The sequence below is a fragment of the Fusarium oxysporum genome, chromosome VI (genome assembly GCF_013085055.1).
Source record: "Fusarium oxysporum Fo47 chromosome VI, complete sequence".
NCBI classification, from domain to species: Eukaryota; Fungi; Ascomycota; class Sordariomycetes; order Hypocreales; family Nectriaceae; genus Fusarium; species Fusarium oxysporum.
The window spans coordinates 3,196,694-3,217,084 of NC_072845.1; the positions used below are offsets into that span (position 1 = coordinate 3,196,694).

At 48.2% G+C, this 20,391-nt stretch overlaps 4 protein-coding genes across 4 annotated transcripts; 3 read left to right on the forward strand and 1 right to left on the reverse strand.

Moving 5' to 3' along the window:
* Window positions 1–1,502: 1,502 nt before the first annotated feature.
* On the reverse strand, window positions 1,503–3,240 carry FOBCDRAFT_203370 (terpenoid cyclases/protein prenyltransferase alpha-alpha toroid; the record flags this gene model as incomplete). The annotated part of the gene is made up of 5 exons (XM_059609055.1): window positions 1,503–1,755; window positions 1,821–2,132; window positions 2,223–2,340; window positions 2,399–2,526; window positions 2,663–3,240. The coding sequence occupies 5 exons, from the start codon at window positions 3,238–3,240 to the stop codon at window positions 1,503–1,505; spliced, it is 1,389 nt and encodes a 462-aa protein (XP_059465181.1).
* A 3,165-nt stretch (window positions 3,241–6,405) lies between these two features.
* Window positions 6,406–8,224, forward strand: FOBCDRAFT_226703 (uncharacterized protein). The gene has a single exon (XM_031185923.3). It carries the CDS (start codon window positions 6,709–6,711, stop codon window positions 7,786–7,788), a length of 1,080 nt encoding a protein of 359 aa, XP_031037058.2. The 5' UTR covers window positions 6,406–6,708; the 3' UTR covers window positions 7,789–8,224.
* A 5,737-nt stretch (window positions 8,225–13,961) lies between these two features.
* FOBCDRAFT_43685 (uncharacterized protein) lies at window positions 13,962–16,915 on the forward strand. Its single transcript, XM_031185921.3, has 2 exons — window positions 13,962–16,522; window positions 16,577–16,915. The coding sequence occupies exons 1-2, from the start codon at window positions 14,152–14,154 to the stop codon at window positions 16,675–16,677; spliced, it is 2,472 nt and encodes an 823-aa protein (XP_031037056.2). The 5' UTR covers window positions 13,962–14,151; the 3' UTR covers window positions 16,678–16,915.
* Window positions 16,916–19,171: 2,256 nt separating this feature from the next.
* FOBCDRAFT_185566 (ubiquitin-related domain-containing protein) lies at window positions 19,172–20,316 on the forward strand. The gene is made up of 2 exons (XM_059608604.1): window positions 19,172–19,658; window positions 19,713–20,316. The coding sequence occupies exons 1-2, from the start codon at window positions 19,421–19,423 to the stop codon at window positions 20,162–20,164; spliced, it is 690 nt and encodes a 229-aa protein (XP_059467388.1). The 5' UTR covers window positions 19,172–19,420; the 3' UTR covers window positions 20,165–20,316.
* The last annotated feature ends 75 nt before the right edge of the window (window positions 20,317–20,391 follow it).

A 20,391-nucleotide genomic window follows, 5' to 3' on the forward strand; every position in this document is an offset into this window, starting at 1 on the left:
TAGTGCAGAGGCTTCCGTTTGTCTGGCGTATCTAATCGCCATCAGCTGGAAGCCAACGACTCTTGGTTGTCGTTGACACATAGTCCAGACTGTTCAGCATGGACGGCTCCCACAGCTTCAATATTACCGACATGATGTTGCTTGTACCATGCTCCTTCATGGGCAAAGTGTTCATCTGTAACGAATGAATATTTGGCCAGATTCAAGTTACAAGTCTTGATAAAAGTGCTTGTATTCATATGGAGGGTGGACACTTGGTTCTAGAACTCAGCCAGGAACTTATGACATGGCATTGGCGGATGATAGGATGACCAATAACTTTTTGACGGTATGATTGAAGACTTTTTGGTTCTCTTAGGTAGTTGCTAGTAAAAACTAGACTTTAAGTGAGCATATAAGTCCTTTATATTATGGCTTCGTACTCAACATTTCACCAGACAGAGCAACGACGGGGGTTCATCCTGATGTGCAGACAAATAAAAATAATCCAACCAGTCCTATTCACGCTTTAATACTGCTCACCTGAAAGTGGCTAAATTGCTGTTGTTGAGGACAAGATGGTTGAACGTGCTCCCTTCTGTAAAATGCTGCCATCTTGGATATCGCGGTAAGTTTGTGCCGATTTGGCTTTCACAAAGCGTAACTTCAAAGCAAACTTTTGAATAACACCGCAGAAGAGTCTTTTCAGGACTTAATTGCGGGTTTTAAGAGGGAGTGTCGCTGGTGGGAAAGCCGTATTAGAGAAAGAGGCACAGTTCATTATTGACCTCATCATAATGCAAGATAGATATAAGATTGGGCTCTTTAGGAACTAACCAGTAGTGACAATTATCTTGAAATCCAAATCCAATTCTATTCTATCCTATCCTTTCAGAATACATCTCTTTGTGCGGGCTTATAGAAATTGGTCTCGATTTCTCATGCAGGTCTCAATTCAATACGGTTTTCTGTGATTACAGGATCAAGTTACAGTGGAGCAAAGTTCAAGCACTCAATGTCCCAGAAGTATGTGACTCAGCCAGGCATACAGCCTTGGTTATTTGATCGAAATGCATGTTAGCTGCACTGTTACTCTGTCATGCCTGTTGACGACACGACATGGCGCCATCAAAGTCGGCTTGTGTGTGAAGAAGCTGAATGTCCCCCCCGCGAATCCACTGATTCTGACTCTGATTCATGCATGCACTGCGGTCCATGTTTGTTTGTGTGCTGTATCTCTGATCCAAGATGGATAAGCCCAGTTTGTCCAACCTCGACGACGCAGGTTCCATGTCATGCTTTGGCTACCAAAATATGTATCTCTGTCTGGGCTAGATTGCCACAGAGTTGGTAGATCTGTGTGCCCGAGCGAGCAATGCATCAATCCTCGGTATTTCAAATATACTCCCTCACAAGATTCCCAACATATGAAGTACATTGAAAAGTAACATGTCTCAGCTGCATGGCCTCTCTTTTCTCATGGCTTCCAAGCCCCATCCAGCGCTACACGAGTGCTACTTGATCTAGAAGCCATGTTTGGACGAAAAGTAACTCTGCATATCCTCCACTTTATGCTGCGGAATAACGTAGACAGGATGCACGGTAGCAACTCGATCTTCCTCATCAAAGATCTGTTCACCATCCATACACGGTGTCACGGACCACGAGTCGCCTGTCACATCTGCCTCGTGAGGTCGAGCAACATCCAAGTTCCACTTGTGCTGCGCTGCGCTCAAGCCAGAAAGTACATAGCATGTGTGGTAGGCGTCAGAGTACCTGTTGTTGGGCTCGAGTCAGCGCTCATTCAGAAATTCTAGATGCAGGGCCACCAAGTTGCATACTTGCTCGGTTTGTCTCTCAGACCACCCCGCTTAGACTGGTCTTGACAGCAACAAAGGATGTAGCGGATCAAGCCGTCACGGCTGAAAAGGCTATCCTTGGCCGCAGGGAGCGCGTGGCCGCCTGAATTGGCCTCTTCCCCTCCAGGGCCGGACCCGGGTCCGTTGAGTGCAGCCTCGATGAGGGGCCAGCATCCTCCGACCCAGTGACTGTAGCAACCGTCGACTAGCTTATTGGTACGACCTGAGAAACCACCCTCTGGGGCGTACTGTCGCGAAGACAGCCAAGAGATAAGCAGTGGAACATTGAGATACCTACAGAACAGAAACATCAAGACAAGGTTAGCATGCGCTGCACTGCTTCCATGTCACAACATTAGTGGTTAGACAAAGGGAGAAGCATACCTCGGGATAGAACGATGTGGAGAATCAAGAATCGAGAGGCATCCGAGAGCGCAAAAGGCATATGCACCATGTGCTTCGATGCCCGGCTTTGCCGACACGCCTCCCTCGTGCGTCTGGCCTTTACGGTGGATGATCAGAGACGGAATCATTACTTTGGGATTTCGTGCGTCACTTACATCGGTGTACATAGTCTGCAAGCCCAGTGAATAGACTAGTATGGCCAGCGGATCGTGCAGGAGAGTCCTGTGATAGCTCAAGAGGTAGATTGAGTAGCGATATGATGACGGCCGCGCAGTAAGCCCCCCTGCAACTTTGTTAGAAGGAAGTGATCGTAGATGCGTCCTTGGGGTTCACGGCATGAGACCGATGGGGAACTGCGGGCCTTGATCGCCGCGCTGCAGAGAAGAGTATTATGGTGTAGTGGTACAGCATGCACATACCTGACGTCCTCTTCGCCGCCGAGTGCCATCTGGAACCCTCCATCGGGCTGCTTGAGTGAGCATAGCCATCTCCACATTGCTCGACGGTCGATGACCTCGTAGGCGTCTTCACCGCCGACCAGGGCCAGCGACAGAACGGTTGCATAGGAGGTGGCGAGATGCGAGGTATGTCCGAACCCGCCAGCGAAGCCTCCATCTTGATTCTGCATAGGTCGAACGGTATCGACAAGTCTCTGGCGGTACTCCATGACATCCTCTCCTAGGAGAACAAGAGCAGACAGACACCAGTAGAAGAACCAGGGCCGACTGGGGTCAGCGGTGGTGAAAGCGGCGGGCAGCTTTCCCAGTTGCTTATGCAAAAACTTTACATGGAGGCGACGGTCCAGATGGGGCAGACCGTGGGAGTTGCAGTAGTCGAATTCTTCACCTTGAAGAAAAGGTAGGACTTCGTCTATCGTTGCATCCTGGACACGCGATGACTCTGTGGGTAGGCTATCGCGGATGAGAGGCTCAGTAGTGAAGAGAGGCGGTATGGATAGTTCAACATCGGGCTGTGGCGCTGTTGCAGCTGAAGCCATTCTTGTGTTTGATCTGATATTGCTGGTGACAGTATTGCTGTTGCTGTTGTTGATGCGTGGAAATAAAACGCGAGGTCGAGGGCGTGTGTGACGAGAACGGGCTCTCATAACTCAGTTGATGAACCAATATTTATATTATATCCCGTTGCCTTATTTGCGTTGCCTTAACAATGAGAAGTCGGGCTGATATTGTTCTCCAAGCCATGGTATCTCACAATCCCATCTTACCCCCACATATTGGTTCAAGTGGACGATTTCGTTCCTGTGCCCAATAAGAATATGCGTTTGGCGGGGCATTCTCTTTGTTGGTTACTTTAGTACCAACGACAGGTCATGCCATGAGGTCGATTCCCTCGAGTTTGTGTTGATTTTAACATTGGAAACCCTATTATCTTGAGCTTGGATCTGGTAATGGTCGACGCAGAATCGGTTGGACTGCGGTGCTTGAGGTATTGCGTGACTTGTTTGACTTCAAGAAACGTCAATGTTGTAGTTGAAAAGACAGACAAACTGTATGAGCTTGAAACCACCACAGCTCTGGATACTTTCTAACACCAAAGAGGAAGAAACCCAACAGGAGAAGTATTGAGTACAAGAAATTAAGAACAAACTGGAAAATGACTGCCTGTGGAACGGCCATGTTACCTGGTCACTGAAGGTTATGCATATTTACCTACCCTACAGACCTGCGCATTCAGACAGGCTCGATGTGGAAAATTGGGAGGTTGATTTCCAATTCAACAAGAACTATCTCAGGAGACTGTTATGGGACCAATATCATTCTGTGGTTGTATTCCACAATGCTGATGGTATACTTGGCTACATCATAAATGGGTTTCAGTGGGAAGTTGCAGGTAGCCTTCAACATTCTTTTTTTTGCCACTTCTACGTAGAAGACGAGTCTCTCTCGCGACATAGGTAGACATCCAAGAAAAACTAGGCCAGGAAAATTATAGTATTTTTAAAGTCAGCAGATGTATTCAGATCTTTCATTGGGTATAAAATTGAATTCTCAATTACCTCCACTTTGCGTGTGGGCAAAGAGGCACTCAATGAACCATAGTGTTTCTAAACTTAGTATTACTTAGATCAATTCGTAGATGAATGTTCAAGGCTTTCTGATACTTCTTGTCTTGGCATAGTTGTAAGTAGCTTGGCGATATTCAGCCGTCTTTGAGAATCCAGACCCATTATAGTTTCTGAGATTCAGTTAAGAACCAGAGACTCACTGTCAAGCCCAGGCTTTCTAACTTTAACCGGCAGCTAAAGCAATTGGCTCTGGAAACACTGGTATCTACTGAAGAATACCATGAATGATATGTGGTGTCTGCGAACGAAGCCAAGGCAAAATTTACCCACATACCGCTGATCGGAACCTTTCAAATGCGCAAGTGATCGTGCAGAGTATTCTTCAAGAGGGAATAGTAAGAGAAAGGATTATAAATTTACATCGATACTACAACTATAATAGTTGACATCGACACCAAACCTGCAGGACCCTCCAATTCTTGGTGTTTTGTAAGTCAGTGAGAGACCTCGGGTATAAGCCCAGGAGACCAGATACAACATGAGATACGCAAACTCAAAACGCCTCCAACACACAACAGCCGTATTTGAACCTGCAAGAGGGAGCAGAAACAGCAGTTTCCAGCCAGAACATCACAGCCTGTCCTCGGCCACCGTCAAACCATTGCACGCCACATGTATCGGTCCGAAACAGCCAGAAAATTCTTGTTAGCAGGTTTTCTAGAAGCAGTTTTTGCATAGAGCATGGTTCTCAAGTACCGACGCTAGGGTATTCTAACTTGCACGTCAAGGCGGAGGTAAGTTTCCGATTAACTTGGCCTGTAAGTCTCAGAGAAGAAATAACACATTCAACACAAAAAAGTGTTGCGCTAGTTGACTAGTCGTGCAAGAGTTGTTCGGTTTCAGACGGCTCAGTTTCACACTACTGTAGCTATTGCAGCAGGACGTGATCATTTGCACATTTACGAGAACTTCACTGGATTAACTATCCCAACAAGGTGAGACAAAGACGGGACGACGCAGATCCCAAATATTGAGAGACATACGAAAAAGAAAGTCCGACGCTACTCACGGAAGTTGAATGAGTCGAGCGAGCAATGTCCTTCGAAAATCCGAGTTCTCGACCGAAGCTTGGCCCGAACCGAGCCAACCCCCAACTCACTGTCTTTGGTTGGTGGGGGCGCTAATGAAGATCGATCAATTAATGGAGGGGGATATGATTGACCATTTGATGTTGTGATGGAGTTGTCTAATTAATATGTTTGCCATGTACGTGCGTGGTTGTGAGTCGGTATGGAAAAGACGTAGAATTACGAGAGCCAGAGCTGTGTCGAGGAACAGTTATGAGTAATTGAAGAATAATGGTATCGTGACTTGTCGGATCTGTTTAATAACTGGGTAGCAAATAACAAGCCTGGGACAGTCTCATTTTCGAGCCCGGTTGATAGCTTTACCTCGTTTAGTAATTCTGTATTGTAAACATATATCAGAATATGGATGCGTTGTGCAGGTCTGCAGGACCAACTGTATAAGCCGGTTGGTTTGCCGACATCCAATGTCATGTCACTCAAGCATAACAAAGGGCCGATCCGAGGAAGTACACATACCGCGGAATCTATTATAATAAGAAACAGATCAAACACTCTTATTTGATACGCTGATAACGCCCTATGAAACTCTGGAATTCCGCGGGAACAAAACACCACGAGATATTCTGGTGCAGTGGCATGGCATCTTGCTCCAATATGCACCCATGCTTAGGTTAGACATTTCATGGTGGGGACATGTCCGGAACTCAAAGACCGGCTTGTCAAACCGGTCCGGGGCATATGCACGATATCATCCATGGTACATAGCCGAGACAAGGACCTTGGAGTAGACAGCTCATGGTATCTGTCATAAAAACAAGCAAGAGATGTGTTGAGTATGAGAGAAAAGAAAAGAACCAGAGTATAGGATATAGCGCTAGTTGTATCAAACAGCTTGGTAGTTGTGAGGTTGTAGAAAATCGGATTTATACTCCATCAAGATCAGAGCCTCACTTATTTTAGTGCCCCCAACACCACATCAGACCCCGCGCTTAATTGATGCCCATGCAGGGAAAGCCCACCTAGCTGTGCGTATCCGTCCAGTCCAAGCAATATCCCTAGACTCCAAGTTTGCTTTTTCTGTGTTAAATCCTGGAATCTGAGCGGTTCACTCTGCTGAGTCAGTCTCTACACAGCCTGTAACCTCGGCCTTTCTCGAGAGGTCTAAGAGCACTCACTCGTGCAACTATTTTACCGCTTTTCTCTTCTAACCTATAAGTCTAGTGTCGTCCATTCGTCTACTAAGTTAGTGTCCTTCTATAATTTTTGTTCTTCTTTGCATCATTGTGCGGAAAGATTTCCAACTTTGTCGTATAACTTAACTACACTGTCACATATTGTTTAATAACACGCCATGGCTACACACTGCAACGTCCTCCAACAGTTCACCCGTACCGAGGAATCAGAGTTCAAGGGCATGATTCGCTATGTACCCAACCGGAATCGATTGCTCCCATCCACTACATCCATCTCCAACCAGCCACGACTTCTGGCTTCTTCTCTAGGCCAATTGGATTGTCTCCCCGCAGAGCTTCTATTGTCTGTGCTTGATCTCCTCGACTTCCAATCTCTGTCCCGCCTGTCGCGGGTTTCTCTTCTAGGAAAGGATGTGATTGAGGACCTGCCGGTGTATTGGGAGACGGTCCAACATGCTCCCGAGGCTTTGGCTGTATTGGGACAGACTCATCTTTTGAGCTACCATCCTGCTACCTTGCTTCATTCTGCTCTCCGGCAGAGCAAATGTGTCTCGTGTCTCGCTTTTGGGGGGTTTCTCTTCCTGCCAACCTGTGAGAGGGTTTGTTTTGAGTGTCTCTATGAGAACCAGGCTCTCCGGATGACGTCTCCGGCTATGGCGAAGGAGTGCTTTAGTCTCACTGACCATGATCTCCAACGCATTCCTGTTATGCACAGCGTTCCTGGCACCTTTGGTCTGAGGTTCCAATTCGTGCATAAGCAGGCTGAACGCCTTGTCAGCGTCAAGCAAGCAAAGGAGCTTGCCCTAGAGATACATGGCTCGGCAGAGAAGCTGACCAGACTGAGGCCAACATATCGTCCCGGGAGAACGTCCATGAAAGATGCTGCAATATTCAGGCACTTCCATGAGGCTCCTTTAGATCCTCCAGGCTGCGATCTCTCAAGACTACCAAGAAAGGCCGAGGTTGTAGAGGATGACTTTGGCGGAATGGCTTCCATCCGTTTCCCATCCCTCTCAGATGCTGGCACTGATAAAGGTGTCCTTTGCCAGGGCTGCCTTGTCACTTATAGCCACTACATGCAAGGCGTGCTTCCCCAGAGTACGCTTTCCGAGCTTGTGCCTGTGGATGTTGGTCCTTATCGACCTCTTCTTGCGCTGTTGACTCGTCTATGGTCCACAGAAGGATTCGCTGAGCATGCACATCAATGCTATGGCGTGCGCCGAATCTTGGGACAGTAAGAGTCCCATGTAAGGACAGAGCTAGAACAACCTTAACAAAGACCTCAACTGAGGTTTGTTGTCTACTTTGAGATTTGTCAACACATTTCTTCATCTGTCCTGGCTGATGATTGCAGGATCCTCAAAGCCCTGTAGGGCTAGTATTTTCTCACTCTTCTAACATGTCTCTCATATTCTCATGTCAATCAGTTGTCGGTCTTGCATGCTGATGGTTCTCAAAAGTCTCACTGCTATTCATGATCAGCCAGCAGGTTTGTTGTTTCTATCCGGTTGCGTTTATATACCCCATAGTTGATGTTAATGGTAAATGAGTTATTTCATGGTTTCAGATGTTTATTCCTGAATAACTCGTCGGTGAACACAGACTTAATCTTGGTAGCATGTGAACCTGATATTGAATGACTTTAATATAGCTTATTTGCGTGGCGATCCTTTTATGACGTAAAAGACAATTGATACATCCAGCACTTGTATGTTTCTGTTCCCCTCTTGCAAGAAGATATAAATCGAGAAAAGCGAAACCAACAAGTTTAGGGATATTCCATATGATCACTGAATATATCCTTGCGTATTATCTAGCTTGAATCTGCGATACCAAAAGGTCTGTGGTGAAGCAACACGATTTAGGTATGTGACGATCAGTTGCAACCTGGAGTCTGCAAACAAGTCTCTCCGTTGACCGGCAGAGTGATGAATTGCAACATTTAATGATTGTGACCCTTTCAAGATACCAGTTTGCACGTCTCAATGATCTACCCCCCGCCCCCCCGATATTCGATGATAGTCGCCGGCACAGAGCAGTACGATGTAAAAGTATATTGACAATGTCATAAATCTAATACGTTCTCTGTTTGCGAAGTGCATGCTACCATATAGACTGCCGTACTATGTGGTTCCGGGTAATATTTGATTGTGAAGAAACGTGTATAGAATCTGCAAGTCCTATTACTGGAACTCCTCTTAGAAGACTTAGTGGCAAACATCACAGTGACACGGCTCGAGTATGTTTTGAGTGACATATTACAAACACAGTGAAACTTGGCAACAAAACCACTTGTCCTCAGTCGAGGTATTCTGTAGATTAGATGGAACAATGATATAAACCTGAAGTCGATGTGTCCTGCTCCGGCCGTAGTGAGCCTCAGGCGAATAATACACTTTGACATGATGCCATCAGCGTGATTCCTAATTATTACATAGCTGCGCCTCATACCATGAGAGTCAAGCCACTCAAAGGCATGTAGTTGAGGACGTTCTCGGAGGGAATGCATCAACTTCATAGCAAGCCAAGTATGAGTCACAGTCTTTCGACGACTTCGGACTCGAGCAAACTGCTGTGCCAAACACAAAGCGATTGGAAGGTTCCAGACCAAGATGCATGTAACAACACATACATGCATATGTCCCCAAAGAACCATTATTAGCTACATAATCTGGCTCTACATCATATACATGCATGCGTGGGGCTCAGCCTATCATCCTAGGTGAACAGCTGCAGAGCTGCCCGAAGGCAATGAAGACAGGAGCCAAGGTGCCTTGGGTTTACCTGCAGAATATTATCCAACTTGATGAATGAAAGCCGATACTATGCAGACTGTAACACCACGATGAAGATGTTGATAGTGTAGTAAGGAGATATTATATCTTGAGGTGGAGCAGTTGTGAGTTGTCAATCAACAGTTAAGGTGGCCAACGGCCACACTTGCACGACAACTGGTGATCTTGAGTGTAACTGCAGAATCTGACGACATAGCATTGATCGAGTAGTACTAGTGAGACTACTTAGTGTTTCTCGTACAACGGTTAAAGATCAAGGATGAACTTGACGTTCTACGTGCGAGAAACCACCGCCATGATGTGAGATACTTGGCACAAACCTCGGATGTTGGCCTCAGGAATGAAGGATGATGATAGTTTATCTTTTTGGTTTCATTTCTCACAGCTGCGTGACCAGCTTATGGCCACTAATACAGACTGCACCGGATTGATCCTTAGCCGGTGCAGGTGAACACAAACTCAGCCCCTCGTAACTAACTATACGACAGATCGACGTGACCACGACATTTTGATAGTGCGCACCCGTGATGGTCTAAGGGCCACGAAGATGAGACCAGATGTTACAGAGGAAGGATTAATTAGGAATTCCGCGTTCCTTGCGTCCCCACGGCCCATGGCGGGGAGCGATCGGCTCGGAGATGTTGTGGAGGTGAAGCGGAGTGTCGGGGGCCGATCTCCATATTCTCGGCCAGCCAGATGAAAGGTAAAAAGAGAGAGACAACACGATAAGCGGCAGTATTGATTGAAGCCTCCTGAATTAGAATCCGGATCGAGGAATGGAGTCGTTTCTTCATCAGTGTTTGGTCAAAATCTTCACCGCCGAAGATTATCCCCTGCTCTGATGAGCGTCAAAATCTACCCCTGCGTCAAAAATGGTCTGATGGCAACAGAGTTGCCAATAGCCGGCGCATCGAATCCATCGACTGTGGAACTACCGGGAGATACGATGCGGCTACTACGGACAGCTACCAACTATGGCTACATCTGTTAACCCTTTGCGTTGGCCAGACCAATCGTGAACAACATGCCATTTGCCTTGATAACCTGTTCGGCCCTACAGAGTCTGATCATTGGATGAGCCGATTAAGTGTTGGCGCGCGCCTTGCTCTCAAACGTCCTGACTCGTGCTATTCTGTTGAGAAACAAAACTAGTTAATCCGCATGAATTATCAGAGACGCCGTCGCTACACCACGCATCATCGATTCTCCGTGGATAAGGCCGCAGATCCATCTGGGACTAGACTCAATATAGAGACGTACCAAAGGGGGCACTACCACATTATGAGACGTGCACACGGAGAATAGCCAGGGTGTTGAAGAGAACCCTGGTTGTAGCATCAGATGCGGTCAACACATCAAGAATCAGCTAAGGAAGCTGTATCAGGGGGAAGTCAGAGGTTGATACGGAGCATGTCAGCTTACATTCCCTCGAGTTCATGAGATTCGGAATCTTAGTGTGTTAGTGTTAGATATTGTCTCATCCCGCTCTCTCGAGGGAGCTTCTGACATCACTGCCCACCTCCCAGCATGAACGTGCGTTGCGGTCTGGCCGCAGGTCGCAGAGAAGACAGTGCGCCATGTCTTGAGGCCTCGTGCTACTACTAAGCTTGAGAAACATTACACACAGACACCATAGTCTTTGCTTCATTACTCCGGAGAGGCTGGCCAGCGTCTTTACGTGGCTGAGAAGACACAACATCAGGCTGTGTATTGCCCTGATACACTTGTATCGCCGGTAGTTCCTTGTCTCCTCCATGATCGATATATCTATGTATGCACGCCTAACGCGGGAGATGGCCAGGCTGGATCAAGATCGCTGATAGCCAGAAGTGGACTTCTCGCTCGCCCTGATGCTTTACATACTTGCCGTGCAGAAATTACTAGTCAAGACACTAAATAGAAACCAAGGCTTGCAAGGCTTCTGATCTTGTTTGCTATCAATGCAATTGATCACTGGATCGACGATTGACGATTCTCTGCTTTCAGCATTGTGATGTTATGTCTTCGCCAATGCAAGCCTGGGGTAGCCTGGTCAGTTGAGGAAGCACGTATGGTATGCGTCAACGACTATTGAAAGCCTAATGAGCGAAATATCGACATCAATGGAGATGTACCTAACACCAATTATACATTCTCATCTCAATCACAGCGACTTCATCAGCCCAGCCAAACATTGTATGTGGAAGCAAAATACCTAGAAATCAATGGACAATGATGGACGCTCTTAATCGTGATCAACCACATCAGCTATCCGCAAATAAACGACGAACCACGAGGTTGAATGGGAACTGAAAAGCTGACGAACGATTTGCCGCATTAACTCAAGTTCGCGGGGCATATCGTGCACCTCCCGAGAGCATCATAAACCAGATTCTGCTAAATGCCGGTTATCTATTGGCTGTGATGTCCTGAATGGAGATGTTTCTGCACTGATCCTGGACGTTGTTCGCTGGCAATCACCACCACACCAGACAGCCAAATGGGGTGTTTGAGGGGATCGACAGCTTAACTAAACCAGCCAGCCCCTTGCAAGACCCTGAGGTGGAGTCCGGGTCTCAGTCTTCGGCGAAGCTGGCGCTGGACTTGTCCTCTTGTAAACAGTGAGGCCGTGTCCATGGCAAAGGGTTGTAATGGCTCTCGGTCCATTGCCTAGGTTGGTGAGACGGCTGAAGATGATCCATCTTGGAGTTTTACCGCCCAAGCAGCCAAATGAACATCTGATGCTTTGTGGCAACTTGCTTCGTCTGTCCAGCCAATGTGGTTTCTCTTCTTCATTCTTTTGGTAAAGGCCGTCAAAATCCCGAGACTCGTCACTCAGACAATGTAATGCGTGACATGGCTCGGACCGTACAACTCATACCTTAGTACCGGGGGTACAAAGCAAGTCAAACTATCGCACGTGCAGGATTATGGTGCAGCATTCCAAGCCTCGAGACATTTTGAAAGGGCCATGCTGCCATGGTTGTGTTACCATCAGCATGTGGCTTACCGCCGTACTGTCCATCCTATACAGGTTGAGAATGACCTGCAGGCCTCGGCGATGTCTTCAGATTTGACTTGATCTCGGAGTGGGCGAGCGGCGAGTTCTGCTGTGCTGTCTAGGCTATGGCAGAACTGCAACTGCACTACATAGTAGCAGACGGTGGAGTATCGAGATGCACGACGTGCAGGCGAACGGGATAGGTAATAATATGCAGGAGGACAAGAAGTGAAGGGGATTGGCCAGATGGACATTTCGTGATGTGTGAATCCTACTGGTACTTATCTCGTCATTGCCACTATAAGTCCATTTGCTTGCATTGCAGCAATGCAACCACCAACAATGCTGTGCTGTAACGATGCTTTGCTGCAAGATGAGCTGGTGGGATGGCAAAGGATGACAGATTATCGAGCTCGTAGACAGTCTGAGAACACACTGTATCCCAGCCAAAGTTAGTCGGAATGAAACTTCTGAAGCGCTAAATGCACTGTATCATACTCGGTCCGGGCCCTTTTTTGACACTTGAAGGGCCTCGGTGGGGTGGCCTCAATTAATACAAGGTTGGGACTAGAGAAATAAGATGGCGCAAGTCAAGCAGATCTGAATCTTATCACGACATTGACTAAACAACCTCATCTTTGGATCACAGAGATCACAGAGCGCTCAGAAGATATCGATATTAGAAAATTCGCATCTATCAACTAGAATCGTAGGCCAGTCACCCTCTCAGGAACATAGACAACTGGGTACCTGGATTTCATGCACGATTTATGGCCACAATGGATCTGCTGGCACAACAGACCCGCTACGTATCGTGATTCTCTGACAAGCGGACAGCCAAGTGAAAAATAGTATACCATAGCCTATAAGCTACTATCCTGGCGGAGGAGGATGGCTGGATTATGGGCCCTTCGGGTCCTGACTAGGGCCTTGATCACTGGTGATAGGTCGAGTCCTTGATTCATGGGAAGTCTATCGAGTTTCGACTGGATCGGGGACAGAATTCATTTGACACCATGAGGGAATCGATATGCTACGGTATTTTATCGCAGAATCACAGAGCGACATATGGTAGAGCTGAGGGTGGTATAGACAGCAAAAAACAGCATGATCACCGAGATAAGGGTCTGTACTCGGAATTTTTTGACTGGCTTCTGATTACAGACTGAGTTTCTGACAACCGAAACCTTGGATCATGGCTTTCGAGCGATGGCGGCGGCCGCGGCTACTAAGGTGGTTGGCTAGACCCGGCTCGGGGTAAACCTGTTTGTGTTTACATGGCACCAACGAGGGATCCTTAACAGATGAACCAGGTTCTGTCATGCCATCGATCCCACTTCCACAATTGGTCAATGTCCAACACCCCAGAAGAGGCGCAGGAGGGTTGCAGCAGAACAGCCAGTACAGTAAGGGTTTCCGGGATGTGAGCCTGTGAGGTGCTAGGCGGGATCCATGCGATCCATAGCGGGTCGTGTGCTCTTCACTGGCGCGGACGCCGCCAGCGGATAGGCTTATGTAGCGGCCACTCTAGTGGGTGGGCGCCTCCATCTCAGGTGGCTTGGCCATTGGCTGCATGTTCCGACGGCTTCACCGCTTCTTCCCCCATCGACAAACCGCCCACAGCAGCGAGACTAACCCATGATCTACCCGCCGTTGAGCCTTCTCCAGCAGTCCCTCTCCTTCTCCAGCTGCTCCAAAACCTCAGACCTCCTCCCTTCACCTCAACAAGGGACTTCACGAAAGAGCGGTGTCGTCCGCTCAGTTCCTACAATATTATCGATCATCCGTCTTTTCCTACTCCGCTCCCCTTCTGTTTTTTGCCCAGAATGACTTACGACTTCAACAACGGCGGGGGTGATGCCTATCTCGACTTGACGACCTTCGATACTCGAAATCGCGCTGCTTACCAAACGTACTCGACAGCCACGACCCATTCGAGTCCTTCGGCTGCTTCAAACATCATGCCCCAGGACGCCCGACACTGGGCTGTTCCCCTCGATATGTCTTCAAACAACTCTCATGGCTATGCCTCCATGAGCCCGGAGGAGCACCAGTCCTCTCCTCCATCTCAATCCGCCAGTCCTCATAGCCAGCACTCGCCGCTACAACAATCACCTTTTCAGCAAAGTGTGAACCCCTTGACGGATTGGGCCCTTCAGCAACAGCAACAGCAACAGCAGCACCTCGCTGCTGCTGATATGACACAGTTCATCCAAGATGCTGCCCTCATGAGCTTCAATGCCTTCCCTGCAAACTTCCAGCCGACCAACCCCCTTGATTATCTTCCCGCGACTACACAGGCTGCTCTTCAGGCCAATCTCCTCGAATCGACATTCAACGGACTGCCAATGGACGACCACACACAAGCCGTATGGCCCAACACCGGAATGGGGGACTGGCAGGAATTCCAAAATACTCTGCAGATGGATGGATTACCTCGTCTTGATAGCGTCGGAAGCAACTCGCCTACCGGTACATACCTCGAGGTTTTGTCTCTTCCCTCATCCTCGGGCGAGGGCTGGGCCATGGTGGATTGGAATCAGCCCAACTTTGATCAGTTCCAACAAGCTCACGCGCAGGGCGCTGCTATCTTCAACCCTTCCCAAACTCTTCACTTGAGAACCAATTCCGATTCATCCGATGGCGCTAATTCCATGGAGTTTGGAAGCTTCGAAGAGATTGCGCCTTTCCCTTACTCTCCTTTCTCTCCCGAGTCTGACGGCTATGTCGATGCTGGTAACCACCGCAACTGCTTCAGCAACGATGGCCACAATCACAACCACGCTCACACTCACACACATACCCATGAGCCTGTCGCTACCAACACTGTCGCTGCCACCGCTGTCGCCACCGTCCCTATCAAGTCTGAACCCTCTTCGAGCCGTCATAGCCCCGGCAGTGGTGCCGGATCTGTCTCCCCATCTTCTAGCAGCACTACCCGCCGAAACTCGGGTCCTCGTAAGAGCCCCATTGCTAAGAGCACTACTAAGAATGTTGTTCGACGTATTTCCAATGGCAAGAAGGATGGTACCGTTGAGAAGAAGGTTGGCCGCAGAAAGGGACCTCTTCTACCTGAGCAGAGAAAGCAGGCTAGTGAGATCAGAAAATTGCGAGCTTGTCTCCGATGCAAATTCCTCAAGAAGACTTGCGATAAGGGTGAGCCCTGTGCTGGTTGCCAGCCTTCTCACGCCCGTCTCTGGCAAGTTCCTTGCACTCGTATCGACATCAAGGATATTGGTTACTTCATGAAGGACTGGAAGGCCGACTACGAGCGACACATGGACCGTGGTGTCTCGGTCTACAACGTCAAGGGTTTCGCCCAGAAGGAGACTCTTATGTGGATCACCCACGGTTACGGTTTTGCGCTCCCCGTTATGGTTCGCGAGGTCTTCGTTGCCGATGACAGCTGCTTCTCGGTTGACTGGGTCGAGTCCACACTTACCGACCAGGAGCCCATTGACTTCGAGACCCGCACTGAGAAGCTTGACGTTGGTGCTGAGGGTATTCGTCTTGATGCACTCTCTGAGTATCTTGACAAGCACATTGATGGTCCTTTCGAAGACTTCATTGACGACCATTTCGAGGGTACACCTTTTATCACCGAGATCCTTAAGACCGCTCACCGCTACTATGTCAAGGAGAAGATGCCTGTTATCCGAAAGTCGCTTAAGCTGGTCCTTGCCTACAACCTCACCATGCACATCACCATGGTTGAGAACCAGGGATCTGAGGTTGACCTCGACGGTCAGATCGACGATGAGGACTCCAAGTACTACGGCCGTACTGTCGCCCCCGTCATGATCAACTTCCAGATCAAGTGTGCCCTCGCCGACATGTGGCGTGAGTTGCAGAAGGATATCCTCGAGGAGCTCTCTGCCCTGTACTCTGGTGTCTACAGTGGTGAGAAGATGAAGAACTGGCCTACCATCTTCATGATTGCCTCCATCCTCCTTGCCGTCTGGGAGGAGATGCAGTTCGATTGCCACTACCGAGTCCCCGACCCTGTTGCCGTCAATAAGTTCTGCACTGATATGGAGACAACACCTGTTGGTGTTATTGTGGGTCTTTTCCACGCCATCTCCCAGAAGCTCCCTGCCTTCACCGACTGGGACACACGCAAGCATGGCCACCTCCTCCACAACAACACCTCGGTCTGCGAGGCCATGACTGAAGTGAGACAGCATGTCATCAAGCACGGTATGTACACCTTGACAGTATTGTTCATATATCGCGTACTAACGACCATCACAGAGGCTTATCTTCGTACCCGCAAGGAGTCAAAGTTTGACCGCTACGACTTCGACTCCCTGTCCAACAAGTTCCTCTCGAAGCTTGTTATTCGGGCCAACTAAGATGCTGCTACTCAAGTCACGATGCTATGACACTGTCAAAACATATGATAGGGCCCTCTAGGGGCTCCCTTTTCCTTTGTTGTATTTGTTTTACCACAGCGAAAGCGTTGACAAGGCCTTTTCAATCTTGGTCAACAGCGACCCCAGATTTGTCCTTTTTGAGCATACGAACATGACTCTAACATTCTATCACGGCTGGTCACCGCCCGACAACACGAAGCTACCTGACACGGGAAAATGTGTTATGACCTTCTTATGACTTTCTTCTATGATTGTATGACTGAAGAAGACAGAGCGTTCTAGTTCTTTTTATCATATTTTATTGTTTTATTGTTTTAAAGTCTTGGAGACAGAGAAGAACGACCGTACCATACAGATGATAGCGAACCTCACCCATTTTGTGGTGTTATTACGGGATCATGTTTGACGATGTGGCATTTGAGGAATGATTGATTTCGCATGGCTGATAAGCCTATATGGGAGGTGTGTGTGATTTACAGTGTCTTTGGAGGGCGTTGGTGAGCTCAAGTGGGCTGGACTCGCGACAAGCAGAGTGCGAAGTCGACGACGAAGAGCAGAGCGAATCGTGTTTTTTTATTTTAGCAGTTTGTCAAAGGGATATTGGGATAGTTACAAAAAAGGCTCTATGCTTGGCAAGTGCTACAGAGCTGCCACAAGTATATCGAATGGAATTTTTAAACCCTTAAACTTGAGTCTGAACGGAAGCTGTGAATGAATGACCAGTGCATGACCATGATATCTCTGAATGGTTAGATAACTAATGTTAGGGGCCACTCAAGGGGAGGCAAGAAAACCTAGGACTTTTGTCCTAAGTGATGAAGAGACTTGGGTAAGTTTAGTGTATTTTAATAAATGTTTAAACCAGTTGATTTTGGTGCTTTTTACCCCCGAGGCCGCTCCATTCCTGTAGTGTTCTGCTTGAATCATTTGAAGTCCCAACTTCAGAAGCTTTTGAGACAATATCTCACTCGACACTAGGAGGTTTCCTAATCCAGGCGCATATTTGCAACGGCTGGAAAGGAAAGCGAAAAACAGTCAGCCATGACATTAACTGAAACACCATGGCTGTTGGGGCGGACCGATGGCAATAGACACCCTCAGGCATCGCCGAGCTATCACGGAATTGGGGGTCTGGGTGGTTCATGAGGTTCCTTGCCAACACCACAAAGGCGGGGTCATGATAAGACGCCATGTTAAGCAATGATTGTTTGAGATAAGCTCATTGTTAGCTTTGATAACAAATCGAAACAGTGAGGCAATTGTTCGCAGATGAAAGCAACAAGACGACCATGGCTGGAAATGAATGCCTTCGAATTCAAGGCATTGCCATTGATTCAAACTCGAAACGCTACCAGCGTCGTTGTGTTGCAGCAAGTTCAAGAAGTTGATGCGAACAGGGTAGTCTTCGAGACAGGGTCCTCACGGGCCAGAATCGTTGGCTGATGACGTCGCGAGCACCGACAAGACCGGATTCAGCGGGCGGCAGAAGTCGGTGACCCCCGCGACATTTGATCTGGAACTTGGACTGAGAGTTGAGTGTCGTCAAGTTTTCTGCTGTGAAAACTCAGCATAGCAGACTGCAAGTGAATTGAGTGCTGGGCCCTTGATGCCAGAGAGGTGTCCGTCCAGGTAAGGTACACCAAGTCTCCCGTCTCTGACAATGGTGCTAGACCTACTCCGTATCCTGTTAAATCCACTTTGAGTTATCTCGGTGTGTTGATCCAGAGCGTTTGCCATCGGTTCCTGAGCCAAAGGCTTGGTCATTGAAGCTTTAGGGAATGATCACCTGCGATCTCCCAGAAAACGCTTGAATAATTAGCCAACCTTTTAAACAAATTTGTGATGGCCGAATGGCGTCTGTTCGAGGCATCCAAACAAGCATTGCTTTTTGTCTTTCCCGGGGTAAAGTGGCGACATGCCCGCTCCAGGCTCCGCCACTCCGCTCTCGTGCATTCTAGCGCTAGACCGTGGGTATCTGCTGATGTGTGGTGAATCACGGTGAGATGGTGAATGAGACGGTAATGGATAAGTGACTGCGTCGGTCTATGGTAGACACGCTTTGACTTGTTAGTTTAGTTAGTGGTTGTTGGTTGTTGTAGGCACGTCAGATAAAGGCTTGGATTGAACTTGAGGCCACGGTTTGCTTTTATATTTCTAAGTGCTTCGAGATCCTCCTCGAAGATGCTAGAGCATGAATGAACAAATAGACATCCAAACACCGCTCCTGACATCAGTCTGACTTTCAGCCTTTGGCGAAACTTGGACCCACTTCACTGCGATAAGTGACAGGTCTTGAGTACTTTTTATCAAGCTGTAACACCACATAAAAAGAAAGTATCTAGAACTTGTTGTGGCGCTCTGCAGCCTGGCCAGATTCTGGAGCCTTCCCTAGTCGCAACCGTCATTCGCTCTCATGAATCATCCGCCCCCGGAACCTGCGCTCCTAGGTTGTCTGCCACGCTGCCTTGCCGGTGCCGTTCGTCACTGGCAGGCGTAATCCGGTCACTGCGCCCCCTCTCGCCTGCCCGCCCGCTTGATTATCAAACAAACCTTCCCCCTCAGTACTTAAACCTCTCCCACCTCTTTCTAACTTCATCCTCTTCTCTTCCCAAAACATCTCTCACCCAAGATTTTACTTTCGCTCAAGACCAGCGATAACAAAGACCTTCTTTCATCCGATTACCATCTATCCACATCACTTCCGCGACAGATCACCGCCATCATGCAGATCTTCGTCAAGACCTTGACCGGCAAGACCATCACCCTCGAGGTTGAGTCTTCCGACACTATCGACAATGTCAAGTCCAAGATTCAGGACAAGGAGGGCATTCCCCCTGACCAGCAACGCTTGATTTTCGCCGGCAAGCAGCTTGAGGACGGCCGCACTCTCTCTGATTACAACATTCAGAAGGAGTCTACTCTTCACCTTGTTCTCCGCCTCCGTGGTGGTATGCAAATCTGTAAGTTACATCGACCACGTCGCCACATGAGCTACTTCTAACAACTCTTCATAGTCGTCAAGACCCTCACTGGCAAGACCATCACTCTTGAGGTCGAGTCGTCCGATACCATCGACAATGTTAAGTCAAAGATTCAGGATAAGGAGGGTATCCCTCCTGACCAGCAGCGCCTGATCTTTGCTGGAAAGCAACTCGAAGACGGCCGAACCCTTGCCGACTACAACATTCAGAAGGAATCTACCCTTCATCTCGTCCTCCGCCTCCGTGGTGGTATGCAAATCTTCGTCAAGACCCTCACTGGAAAGACCATCACCCTTGAGGTCGAGTCCAGTGACACTATCGACAACGTGAAGAGCAAGATTCAGGACAAGGAGGGTATTCCCCCTGATCAGCAGCGTCTTATCTTCGCTGGTAAGCAGTTGGAAGATGGTCGCACCTTGAGCGACTACAACATCCAGAAGGAGTCAACTCTTCACCTCGTTCTCCGACTTCGCGGTGGCCAGTAAGCGATTCCAACGAACGGTGATGGATTTTATGACGGCGTTAGGGACTGGCATTGAATTCGAGATCAGGCAACTTCTAGGCCTGTCATGATTATTATGTAGTTTTTGCCCTTGCGAATATTCTGCAAGGTGCTAATAGACTCTATTGAAGTCTACTTGACTATTTGTCTTCTCTTCTGACTCGCTTGTTGTGATGTTCCATGTTTTGCCATCTAAGTGTTGTTGACGCT